Consider the following 12,858-nt stretch of genomic DNA (forward strand, 5'->3'; position numbering starts at 1 on the left):
TTTGGTTTAATTAAAATCAGAATACAACCATGGAAGCACAGTACAAAAACATCACTCATTGTGTAAAACAGACATACAAAAATTTAGCATTCTATTAGAAAATTATATTATACTTTATTTTCACTAAAGATAATTTTTAATATTAACCATTTTATACTGTATTATGATAAACACCACAAGAGGGAGCTTTGGGGACAAATGCTCCATCTACTAAAAATTAATGTATACGAAACATGGACACAGTGACTACATAACCAATGAAGAAGACCAAAGAAGAAAGGAATGTTACGTTTTAGTTGAGTAGCCAAGGCATACAAACCTATATATATGAAAAGGTCCTATGAAATACAGCACAAATTCTAAATAAGAACATTAGAAAAGTGATCAGTCAGATTAGGATTATCAGGAAGAACTCTGTAAATGAGGTAAAATCTGAGGTGAACTTAGAAGAATACAGAATGCTGATGAAGACATATAAAAAGATGAAGACTAAAAAAGTGAATGTCACATAGATGGCATAAGAGGTTAAGAGAAAAGAAAATCAGCTTAATTAAAAATAAACATCTTGATAAGATATTTTTGTTAAGAAATATGATTAGCTATATAAGCATACTGGAAGGTTATAAAAACCATACAAAAGATAATATCTAGTTTGCTGTCAACATGCACTAACATTTAAGAAGTCTGATATATGTAGCTCACCCCTTAGATCCAACAGAGAAATACAAATACAAAGCAAACAAACAAACAAACAAACAAAAAAAAACAAACCATGATTCCTCCCCATTAGGAACTACTGCAAGGAATTATATATATAGTATACTTTCAGAGAAAAAGAGAAGAGATATAAATTTTGCAACATAATAAATCAACATCATAATTAGCTATGAGGTTAAAACTACTGAACCTATTAATTATAATGTGAATTGTTCTACAGGTAAAGTACACAACATATGATGTCCCTAAATGTATTCCATATGGTTGATGCAGACAGGGTTGGTAGGAGACAGTAACGTAAACTTCTTAGGTTTGTTTTTTTTTTTTTTTAAAGGAAAAATACAGAAATAATAATGGTGATGGAAATACCCATGTACCTTAATTTGTATTTGTGTTCTATTCTTCGCCTGGATCATTTCGCACATGAACTAGTTTTAAATGATAGCAATTGCTTGTCACCATTCTATGGGGTGATACCCAGGTTTTCTGTATTCTTATTTCTCTTGTATTTACCAAATCTTGTACTATATAAATAAATAATAAAGCGCTCTGTAGCTAGGTGATCAGTTAAAAAAAAGTTTTATTTTGTTTAAGTCATTACATAGTAAAACTAAATTTGTATTTGTTTAAAACTACAAAGATCTGAAGCTTCTTTCATTTTTGTTTTTAAAAAACTAGCACTTTTTTTACTTGCTTATTACTTACTTCATCCATCTTCATACATGTGCCAAAATCCGCCAACTTTAGATGTCCATGTTTATCCAAGAGCATGTTGTCAGGCTTTACATCTCTGTGAATTAAGCCCATGGAGTGTATGGCATCAAGAGCAAGAACAACTTCAGCAGTATAAAATTTGGCCCATTTTTCAGGTACATCATAGTTACTCATAAGGTTTACAAGATCTCCACCAGGCATGTATTCCATTACCATGTACAGATACTTATCATCTTGAAAAGCACAAAAGAGCTGTAAAACAAAATGAGAAAGGAAAAAAAAAATTTTTAAGAAAAAACAAAAACAAAAACAAAAAACAAAAAGCATAAATGAAACAAAACCCAAAAATTTATTACTACTGAAAAAGACAAATTATTTTCCAACCAAAAGAGTTGAATTTTATGAAACCTTTGATTTTTAGATGCGGATATTCCTAATGGAAAAACAGGTATCAGACAAAACTTTTTATATAGTTAACTTCTTTATGCTGAAAAACATATCTAAATGAATAATTTTCCCTCCTAGAGAATACAAGAATTTATTTAAACAAAGATATTTTAAAAGAGAAACTGAATGAGGGACATAAAAGATGAAAAGAATGACAAAAGAATTCATAATTTTTAAAAAACAGCTTTCTGAAAACAAAACAAGCTACTGTACATAATTCACAAAAATGAAAGCTGAGGAGGTAGGCGCAGCTCAGAAAAACCTAAAAGATCCCACATTCAATAGATGTAAGAAGAGGGAGTAAGCACCACACCACCGGAAAGGTGGAAAGGAGTGAGCTCCGGGTAGCCACACTTAGTATAGGGCTTTCTCTCTCCTATTCCCTATCATCTTGCTCATTAGCAGCAAGTGGCTGCCAGACTAGAACAGTGGCACTGGGACCAGAGAAATCACACCAAGCGAGGGCTGCTACTGACTCCCCAGAGGCATGGGAACCACAAATTCAGAAGAAAAGTTATTTGTACATTCCACCCAACATGTCCCAACGCACACCCAGAAGCAAGCAATGCAAACAGAAAAGGTTTCCACAAACAGGGAAAACATAGAACAAAACCAAGAACTCATACTCAAAATAAATAAAAAGAATTCCTACAAATCAATTCCTTTAAAAGAAGAGACAACCTAATAGGAAAATGAAAAAGAAGTAAGCAGGCATTTCACAAAAGAAGATACTCAAAGATGAAAAGGTATGAAATCTTATTAGAGAAAGATGAATTTAAACCACTGTGAGACACCACCTTGCATGCACAAAAATGACCAAAAATGATAAAAAATTTTAAAACTAATAATACCATGTGCTAGCAAGGACAAAGGAAACTTATAAACTAGACTTCTGTAACCACACTGAAAAACAAGCTGTTCCCACCCACTGGGATCGCTTGTAAGGACTCAAAAATGCTACTCCTAGGAATAAACCCAACAGAACAAAAAACATTCACACCACTTGTAACAAATAAAATTTTGAAATAACACCAACAAATAGTGGTATATACATACAGTGGAATAAGACAGCAATAAAACTAATGAACTGTAGCAATGTAGGTAACTCATGTCAACATAACACTGAACAAAAAAGCTAGATACAAAAGAAAAGCTATTCAGTGGTATCACTTATATAAAGTTCAATAAATAGGGAAACTATAGTTCCTGAGTGCTTGTTTAGGTGGCACACTAGAAAGAAAAGCAAGAAACTGATGACTAATAAAGTCAGAGGAGTGGTTATTTTGGGAGGAACACAGGGAGGTAGTGATTGGGAAAGAGCACAAGAGAACTTCTGGAGTCTAGCAATGTTTATTTTTTGAGCTGGGTTGTGAATAGATGGGTGTATGCTTTGGGATACATCTTTTTGCTGCTTGTTTTATGTATTTCTTTGTGTATGTCACGAATAAAATCATTTTTTATAAAAAAGCATGATAAAATTAATGCAGATAACTTCAAATGCATTTGTAGGTATCCCTCCTTCTTTCACTATCCAATATTCAAGCAGATATGTGCATTGGAAAATAAAGACTGACAATAAAAATTAGGCAGATAAAGAAACTAGAAAAGAACAATATAAACCCAAAGAAAACAGGAGCTAGGGAATTTTTTTAAAAGCAGAAAATAACTAAAAAGAAAAGGGGTGCCTGGGTGGCTCAGTGGGTTGAAGCCTCTGCCTTCAGCTCAGGTCATGATCCCAGGGTCCTGGGATCGAGCCCCGCATCAGGCTCTCTGCTCAGCAGGGAGCCTGGTTCCCTTCCTCTCTCTGCCTGCCTCTCTGCCTACTCGTGATCTCTGTCTGTCAAATAAATAAATAAAATCTTAAAAAAAAAAAAAGAAAAAAAAAAGTTATTTTTAAACAAAAAAAAAAAAGTTAACTAAAAAATGTACATATACGCCAGTCAATAGAAAACTAAAAGAAAAGACAGATACAGTCGCAGAAAATATAAACTGACTCAAGAGAGAAATAAAAACCTGAATTAGTAAAAAATCGCCTGAGGAAAAAAAAAGGTTGACAGAAGATCTAATTGGGAAGGAGGAATGGAAGGCTTGAGTACAGAAAAAAACATATATGTAAGTTTTAGGACAGCAGATATCTCTCAGAAGGAGAAAAAGGAGAAAAAAGACTGGGTAGGAGAACAAAAAGTATTTCAAGAATTCTTGCAATGTTTTCAAAATTAAAAGCTAAAAAATTAACGATGGAAAAATGTTAAAATTTGCTAAATGTTTGTAAGACTGAAACCAAAGAGCGTTTCCAGATGGCTTATTTATTAGGCACACAAGAAGAGCCATTCACCAATGGTGAATTAATTAAGTTGTGTTTGATTGCATCAGCCGAAGAAATGCGTCTAGATAAAATCAACGCAAGACTCAGTCTTTCAACGACAGCTGCTCAAAGAGTCGAGGACACTGGTGGCAGTATCAGTAGTCAATTTAAAAACAAGGCAAATGATTTCGGGTGGTTTTCCTCGGCTCTTAATGAGTCCACAGATGTTACTGATATTATGCAGTCATTAGCAGTTATTAGAAGAGTAAGTGCCAAGTTTGAGTGAAAAAACAAGCCTCTATAAACAGTCTGTATAGATGAACTACAGAAAAAAATATTTCCAAAGAAGTTGAGAAAACACTAGGTCAGTACAACCTGAAGTAGAATCCGGTAAGGTGTGTTAACAAAAGATAGTGGTAAAAATATATGTGGAGCAGAAAAAGGCTTTATTGGACAAATTTACAAAGCTTGTAAAAATGTGTGATACTGAAAATCTGTAGTTATTCTCTGTAATACTTATCAGTAAGTACTCTGGAAAACATGTGAATCCTTCGTATAATAAATAAATTAGTATAAACGGATGTTATTTGCTCTTTTGGACTTAACCATCATCACCTGTTCTGTGAATTTTTGTCAGAAAAAAATGCTGAATATTCTCATGCAACCATACAGCAGTTCAATGGCTTAGCACTGGTAAAATTTTATTGCAATTATCTGAGCTTAGAGCCGAGACTAAAATTTGTCTGGTCAAGACCATCCTCAACTACTATCATGGAATACTGACTAGCTTTCTAAATTAGCTCTAGCTACAGACTTTATAATGTTCTTAATTAATACAACCTAAAATGATAAGGTAAAATAGTGCTTATGTGCAAGACTTTAACTTTGCTGAAAGATTTTATTTATTTTAGAGAGAGCTCACACAAGAGAGCATGCACAGGGGAAGGGGCAGAGGGAGAGGGAAAGAGAAGCCCAAGCAGACTCCCTACTGAGCCTGGAGCCAGAGGTGGGGCTCGATCTCACCATCCTGAGATCATGACTCCAGCCAAAATCTACAGTCAGATGCTTAACTGATTGAGCCACCGAGGTGCCCCACAAAACTTAAGCTTTTAATGACAACTAACATCAAGCTACTTTTTATGCTTCCCTTGCTATTAAAATCAAAACAAGAAGTGGGATCTCCCTCCTACACAAATTGGCAATGGATGTATTTTCTGAGCTCAAATGACAGTTCCCACAGTTCCAACAGCATTTTTGGACCTGAATATAAGTGTAAAGCAAATATCCATATTTCAAAATCCAATTAAACTCTGCAGCTGAGGGGGGACCTGGGTGGATCAGTCAGTTAAGTGCCTGCCTTCAGCTCAGGACATGATCCCAGGGTCCTGAGATCGAGTCCCACATCAGGCTCCCTGCTCAGCAGAGAGCCTGCTTCTCTTTCTCCCTCCGCTGCTCCCCCTGCTTTGCTCTCTGGTTCTCAAACAAATGAATAAGATCTTTTAAATAAATAAACAAACTCTGCAATTGAGAAGCTTCTGCCTAACCTTCAGTTGGAAGTGACAAACCTGCAATGGAATGACTTTGCTAAAAGGTAAATATCCAGACAAGAATTTAACGTCAGCATTTGTCTTCCAAATGCTAAATAGGCTCAATCAGAATCATATGCTCAAGGTCAACATCAATAGTTCTAAATAAAGTACTGGTATACACCCTTGATACATGATGAAAATGGCACCTTCCCTCTATAGTCTTTCTCTAAAAACTCATAACCCTAGTCTAAACAATGAGAAAAACATCAAATTCTAATATAAGACTATACACATCATACAATATAACTGACAAGTAATACTTAAAGCTTTAACGGTCATCAAAAACAAGGAAAAAAGTCTGAGAAACTGCCACAGCCAAGAAGAGGCTAAGAAGATATAATTAAATATAACATACTATCCTAGATGGAATCCTACAACAGAAAAAAAGCATTAGGTTAAAAACCAAGAAAATCTGAATAAATTATGGACTTTAGTTAATATAATATATCAATACTGGATCATTCATTATAACAAATGTCCCTTACTAAAGTATGATGTTAATAGAGGAAATTGTCCCGGGTTGAGGGGAGGATATAGGAGGTCTCTACTATCTGCTCAATTTTTCTATAAATGTAAAACTGTTTAATAATAAAGTCTATTAATAAAAAATAAATCATATGCCAGTGGATAATAGTATTTGGCAGTACCTAACCTATTTGAAAAGATATTTTCTAATAAGATGAATATGTCAGAAAATCTTATTACACATTAATATTAACAGAACATCTACAATTTTGATAGGAAACATTGATTGTGAACCTCAATTAAACAAAACGTTACTACCCCAGAAAACAAGTTCATTCTTCTCCTTAACAGAGTGGTATTTTTAAAAATTGTACTTTTTATCACATTTTGAATTGCCTCAATAAGAAATCTGTAGAAATTTGTTTTCTCATTATATAAGTTATCAACATTCTATCTATCTCTTGGGCCACAAAACCTAAAGTAGGTACTATCTGCTCCTTTACAAAAGAAGTTTGCCAATTTCTGGTGGGACTGAAGTAAGATTGGCCATGGCTGGTAATTGTTGAAGCTGACTGAACAGTACATGGGGATTCAAAGCACCTTCTTTCTACTTTGGGATGTTTAGAATCTATCATAATAAATATTAGTGGTAAAAAAATTATCATTAAATATATTGAAAACTTTTCCCTGAAAGGTATGCAAGCAAGTTCAATCCATTCTCAAGGAATGAATAGCTTCTATTTTATATAAACTGTACCAAAGCTCAGAAAAAAGTGTTGTGCTTCCCAACTATGTTTATTAGGGTAGTCTCATCAGAATATGAAAACCAACCCAAAAAAGCCCATGTTAAAAAAAAACTGAATTAAAGCAAAGGTCAAATGTCACACAAACAGATGGACAATTACTTAAAATATTGGTAAATCAAATTCAATACTCTATAAAGAATATAAAATTATAGCAAATAGCATTTACTTTTTATTTTATACTACCTTGAAATTTATTTTTTTAGTGTGCTATAATAACAGATTAAACAAGAAAACCATCATAAAAGCAGCTCAAGAACACATTTCAAATACTTCAACATTATTCCTGATTAAAAAATACTTGGGAAGCTAAACACGAATAGATAGGCCTTCACTGTCTTAATCAGAAAACTGCAGCAAATATCAGATTTAATCATTAAATACTAGAGGACTACCCAATTAAGTTTAACATAATAAAAAAGATAAGGATAAAAAACTTCTACTAACTCAACACTGTACTGAAAAGACTGAACCAATGCTGGTTCTTTTGGGTTTTGTAACATCTACATATTCAAACACTAGTTTTCTTATGCACAAGTTTCTTCCGAACATATCTGATGAGAAAAAGTAACATGACTTTACTGAAAATCAAGCTCTATACACGGATATATACTATATTGTTATGAAAGGACTTCATATTTCAAAATAATCAAAACAACCCCAAAAATCTACGAATTAAAGCAATGCAAGAAAAGATTTTAAACGTATTTTTTAACAGAATGAAAGGCTAATTCTAACTTCACAGAAAAAATGTTAAGAATTTCCACAAAAATACTATAAAAGGAGAACAATGAGAAGATTTGCCCTTCAAAATACATGAAAAACTACAGAAATTAAAACAACATGATTTTTTAGTGCTTAACAAATCAAAGTAATAGAACAGAGTCAAAAGAAATTCACATATATAGGGTAATTTAGTCTATGATATAAAGGGACATTTCATTTACTTCATGGGAAAAAGATGGGCTTTTCTACGAATGGCCCTGGGAAAAGTGGCTGCTCATTTGGGAAAAACAAATCTTACTTCATATAAAAAAATAAATTCCTGGTGACTCTGAAAGAGACTCCTGCCCCTCCCAAAATTAAAATATAAAAAAGCTAAAGTATAAGAGAATATTTTCATTATATTGGGCTGGGGAAACCAGGAAGAATCAAAATATAGAATACATAGATTTGATTACATCTATTTTTAAAAACTCAATAAGCAACAGACAAGTAACAGTTCAAGAGAATATATTTCCAACAGATATAACACAGAATATATTTCCAACATATGTATATTCATGTACAGGATCTATCAGCATGCAAATAAATCAATTTTTAAAAAGTAAAACAACACACAGAAAAGTGGGATACAAATTACTAATAAACATATGAAATATCCTGAACCTCATCATTAACCAAAGAAATGTACTTTAGCACAATAACATCTTTTCTTCTTGAAGATGCAACTAATAAAAATTTTAAATAACTACAATATCCAGTATTGGCTAAAATGTAGTGATACAAAAATATTAAATAATTAGAGTAATATAAACTTGTAAAAACATTTTTTTTTATAAAGCGATCTGGCACTATCTATTGAAATGTCAAATGTGCACACCATATGACCTAGCAAACCCAATGCTAGGAATCTATTACAAGGAAGTATTCACATGTGTAAAAAGGATGGACCTATAAGCACAGTTAATGTACAAGATTGGTCGGGAACATCCTATTGTGTCAGACAGCAAGCTATCAAAGGCTGTCACAGCTATGTCCAAAGGACTCAGGAATTAACCCAAACAGGATGTCACTTGCCAAAGGTGTCACAATGTGGTCATCAATAAGATATTCAAAGGACTAAAACACATCAAATAGGTTTTAAATCCGTGAGTTCAAACTGGTAACTCCCTCAAAACTGTTCACCTTTAGAGGATAAAAGGAAACTAATCCCTTACTTTGCAAACTGGTAAATATAAGGAAAGAATAAAGTTTTATCCTGTCACTTCCTCTGTGAATTATACTACTGGGTAACCAAATAGTAAATGGAATTATAGAATTATTCTAGTCACTATAATGAAAAAGAATGACTGGGGAGTAGATGGTGGAGGAATGACTTAACTAGAATATCACCATTTTGAAAACCTCAATAAATTAACAGAAATATAATATTACTTTTTCAATTTACAATGTTTCACTGTTGACTGGTTTCCACAGACCCATTAACTCTTTATCTCAATGAACACTTTAAAAACATCCACTTTGGGGACGCCTGGGTGGCTCAGTGGGTTAAAGCCTCTGCCTTCAGCTCAGGTCATGATCCCAGGGTCCTGGGATCGAGCCCCGCATGGGGCTCTCTGCTCAGCGGGGAGCCTGCTTCCCGCTCCCGCCCCTCTCTGCCTGCCTCTCTGCCTACTTGTGATCTCTGTCTGTCAAATAAATAAATAAAATCTTTAAAAAAAAAAAAAATCCACTTTGCCGAAATAAAGATCAAAGACACCCGTTTATGAACTGATAAACTAGAAATGGCAATGATTCTGTTGCTATGAAAGAAATTTAAAGCTAAAAGTGGAATAATTTATTACCATCATTCCTTAATTACATTATCACAATATATAATTTGCTATAAAAATTTTAGTTTTAGCTACACATATCAGAATTTCTATTCACTAGATACAATAAAAAAGGTAAATAGAGAGAAAGAGAATTGGGGCTCCACATTATTAAAAAAGTAGTAATAATGAGCTTTTAAATTACATAGCCATCCATGCAGCGTATTTTGTACCTGCAAATTGCCCTCTACAAGCAAAGTATAAAACTTATATAAATCATTAAGTAAGCATTCTGAACATGCATTGGTACATACCTAATCTCACTCATGATACTTGTTCAAAAATGTCTGCAGAATCAGGTAAAAGTATAAAAATATCTTTAGAGAAGCAAAGTTAATGAGGTATATAATTGAAAAGAAGGCAAAATACAACCACAAATTCCTTAGTTTACAGTCAAGTAAGAGGCTCAATTAGGAAGCACAATACTGTCTTATATTGTAGGTAATATATAAAGGACGAGAGGAGAAGTTTTGGTTTTTTGGAGACAGGCTGGCTGATTATTGTTCCTATTATGTAAATCATGAGAGTGTAGGCAGGGCATAATGGCATTCTGGTAACCAATCTAATTGTTCATAAAGGAATTTTTTTAAAAGTTGCAAATAATAATTGCTTTCATACACCAATTTAAGTATTACAAGTCATGTCTGTATGACATACTATTTAGGAACATTAAAGAAGCATACTGAATCTGACCTTATTAAAAAGGACTGTATCGTTACTATGTGAGTAAGATACAGGATTTTTAGCATACAAAATCATATCCTACAAATAATAAGCACTTACAATAAAAGGAAAATAAACTTATGAATGTCTGTATGCTTACCTGAACCACCCACGGACTGTTGGCAAACGCCATAATATCTCTCTCTTCCCAGAAAAAAGCAGAATCAGATCTTTTTATCATTTCAAACTTACTAAGAAGCTTCATAGCATAAACTTTCTGTGATGCCTTATGACGAACCTGTAGATTTTTTAAAACACAAAAATAATTTTGTGAAAGGTGAACAACAGATATTATAATTCTATTATTAAAGACTTCAGTTATAAAACAAAATGATCTTTAGCTAACTAATAAGAAGTTTTAAAAGCATTACATTTTTAATGGGAAAAAAGAAGAAAAAATTCCCAACAGCCTAAAAATTTCATGAAATACACAATACCTTTAAATGCTAGATTCCATGAATTCACAAAGCTTCATTCCTTAATGTTATTTAAGCTAACCAATTTTAAGAACAAGATATTGTTACATGAGAAACTTTCAAGGTATGTACATGTATCGCTATCTGAACACAACCTAATAAATTTAGATGTGAAGAGATATTTGTGATTTTGTAAGTCATCTTTATTTCTTTCAAAGTATCCTACTTAAAAGGTTTTTTTATGTTAAAAAAAAAAACTACCAACAATATGATTATTTGATCAATTCTTTTTTAAGATTTCATTTATTTATTTGTTGGAGAGAAAGAGCACGCACACGCACAAGCCACCTCCAGGCTGAACAAGGAGCCCACAGAGGACTCAACCTGAGCCAACACAGACGCCGCTGAACCAACTGAGCCACCCCGGCGTCTATGTGGTCAACTCTTATCTTTCTTATTAGACTGTAACTTCCACAAGGGCAAAAACAGTATCTTTTTTTGGCCATCGTTTTAATCCTAAATGTATGATAGCAAACGCTACCACAGAGCCAACAAATACCCAACGATTATAACTGTTAACGTTTGCTTAATAATTAATAATACTGACTGCTAGCATTTATACTTGGGTATCTAACAGGAGTTCGAAAAAAATGAACTCCAAATCTTCACCCTGAATTTATTCCTCCTACAGTCTTCCCCATTTTAGTAAATGGCTCCTTCCGGTTAGTTGCTCTGGCTAAAAATCTTTGGCTCCTCTCTTTCTCTCACACAGCTCATCAAACTCACCAGCAAATCGTTTCAGTTCTACCTCAAAAGAGTTTCAGAATCTAATCATCTCTAACTATCTCCACTGCGAACAGCCTGGTCTAAATCTTTTATGTCCATTACTTACGATAACCGAACCTGGCTTCCGTCACTCTCACCCACCCACAGTCGGGTCATCCTTCAAAAACAAACCATTTCCTGTCACTCCTGTTTTAAAACCCCAGTGGTTTCTCATTTCATCTCTGCATGTGTTACTCTCTGTGCCTGGAATCAGCCAAGCCCTCACTTCCTTCAGATCCCTACTCAGATGTTACTTTCTAGTGAGGCCTACTCTGATCAAGCTACTTCGATTTTCCAATTTACAGCCACGCTCTGCTGCCCATGCCTATTCCATTCTTTCTTTCCTGCTTTTGATCCATTGCACTTACTACCACCTTACACCTTCTTTTTTACTTTTATTTTATTAGGTCTTGCACTAGAAATTAAGCCCAATGAAGGCCAGAATTTCACTGCTTAATCCACAGTGCTTAGTAAAATGCCTGGCACATAATAAAATATATTTATATAATATATATATATCATATATTATATTAAAAAGTATTTATTTTAGCAAATAAATATTTGATAAAAGAATGAATTTACTGGAGTGCCTGGGTGGCTCAGTGGGTTAAGCCTCTGCCTTTGGCTCACGTTGTGATCTTGGGGTCCTGGGATTGAGCCCTGCATTGGGCTCTCTGCTTAGCAGGCAGCCTGTTTCCCCCCACACACAACCGCCTGCCTCTCTGCCTCCTTGTGATCTCTGTCTGTCAAATAAATAAATAAAATCTGAAAAAAAAAAAAAAAAAAAAGAATGAATTTACTGAGTGGGTGCTTACTATATACCAGGCACAGCGTATTTTCATAAATGTATTATTTGATCTTCATAACAATTCTAATGAGGTATTACTTCCTCGTGTTACAAATGAGAAATTTGAGGCACAGAGAAATTAACTTGCTGAGGGTTATACAATGAGTAGAAATCAAGATTTAAAGGTACAGTAGTCTGAGGTACCTGGGTGGCACAGCTGGTTATGTCAGACTCTTGGTTTCAGCTCAGGTCATGATCTCAGGGTCGTGAGATCGAGCCCCATGTCAGGCTCTGTGCTCGCTCAGTGCGGAGTCTATGTGAGATTCTCTCTCCCTCTCCCTTTCCCTCTGCCCTTCCCTGTGCACTTGCACACACTCTCTCTCTCACACAAACAGATAAATAAAATCCTTCTTAAAAAATTAAAATGAAGGTATGGTAGTCTGCAACCAGAACCCATGCTAGTAACCACTTAT

The 12,858-nt window shown here is 34.1% G+C and overlaps 1 protein-coding gene across 6 annotated transcripts in view; it reads right to left on the reverse strand.

Annotated features, from left to right (window-relative positions):
• The window catches only part of ROCK2 (Rho associated coiled-coil containing protein kinase 2), a 140,247-nt gene that overhangs the window by 54,270 nt on the left and 73,119 nt on the right, over positions 1 to 12,858 (reverse strand). For all 6 annotated transcript variants that reach the window (XM_032866852.1, XM_032866851.1, XM_032866855.1 and 3 more), the window contains exons 4-5: positions 10,458 to 10,595; positions 1,423 to 1,683 (exon numbers count right to left, since the gene is read on the reverse strand). In XM_032866852.1, the coding sequence (XP_032722743.1) occupies positions 1,423 to 1,683; positions 10,458 to 10,595 (399 nt within the window). The remainder of the gene's footprint in view (positions 1 to 1,422; positions 1,684 to 10,457; positions 10,596 to 12,858) is intronic.

The sequence above is a fragment of the Lontra canadensis genome, unplaced genomic scaffold (assembly GCF_010015895.1).
Source record: "Lontra canadensis isolate GAN:19392208 unplaced genomic scaffold, GSC_riverotter_1.0 scaffold32, whole genome shotgun sequence".
NCBI lineage: Eukaryota > Metazoa > Chordata > Mammalia > Carnivora > Mustelidae > Lontra > Lontra canadensis.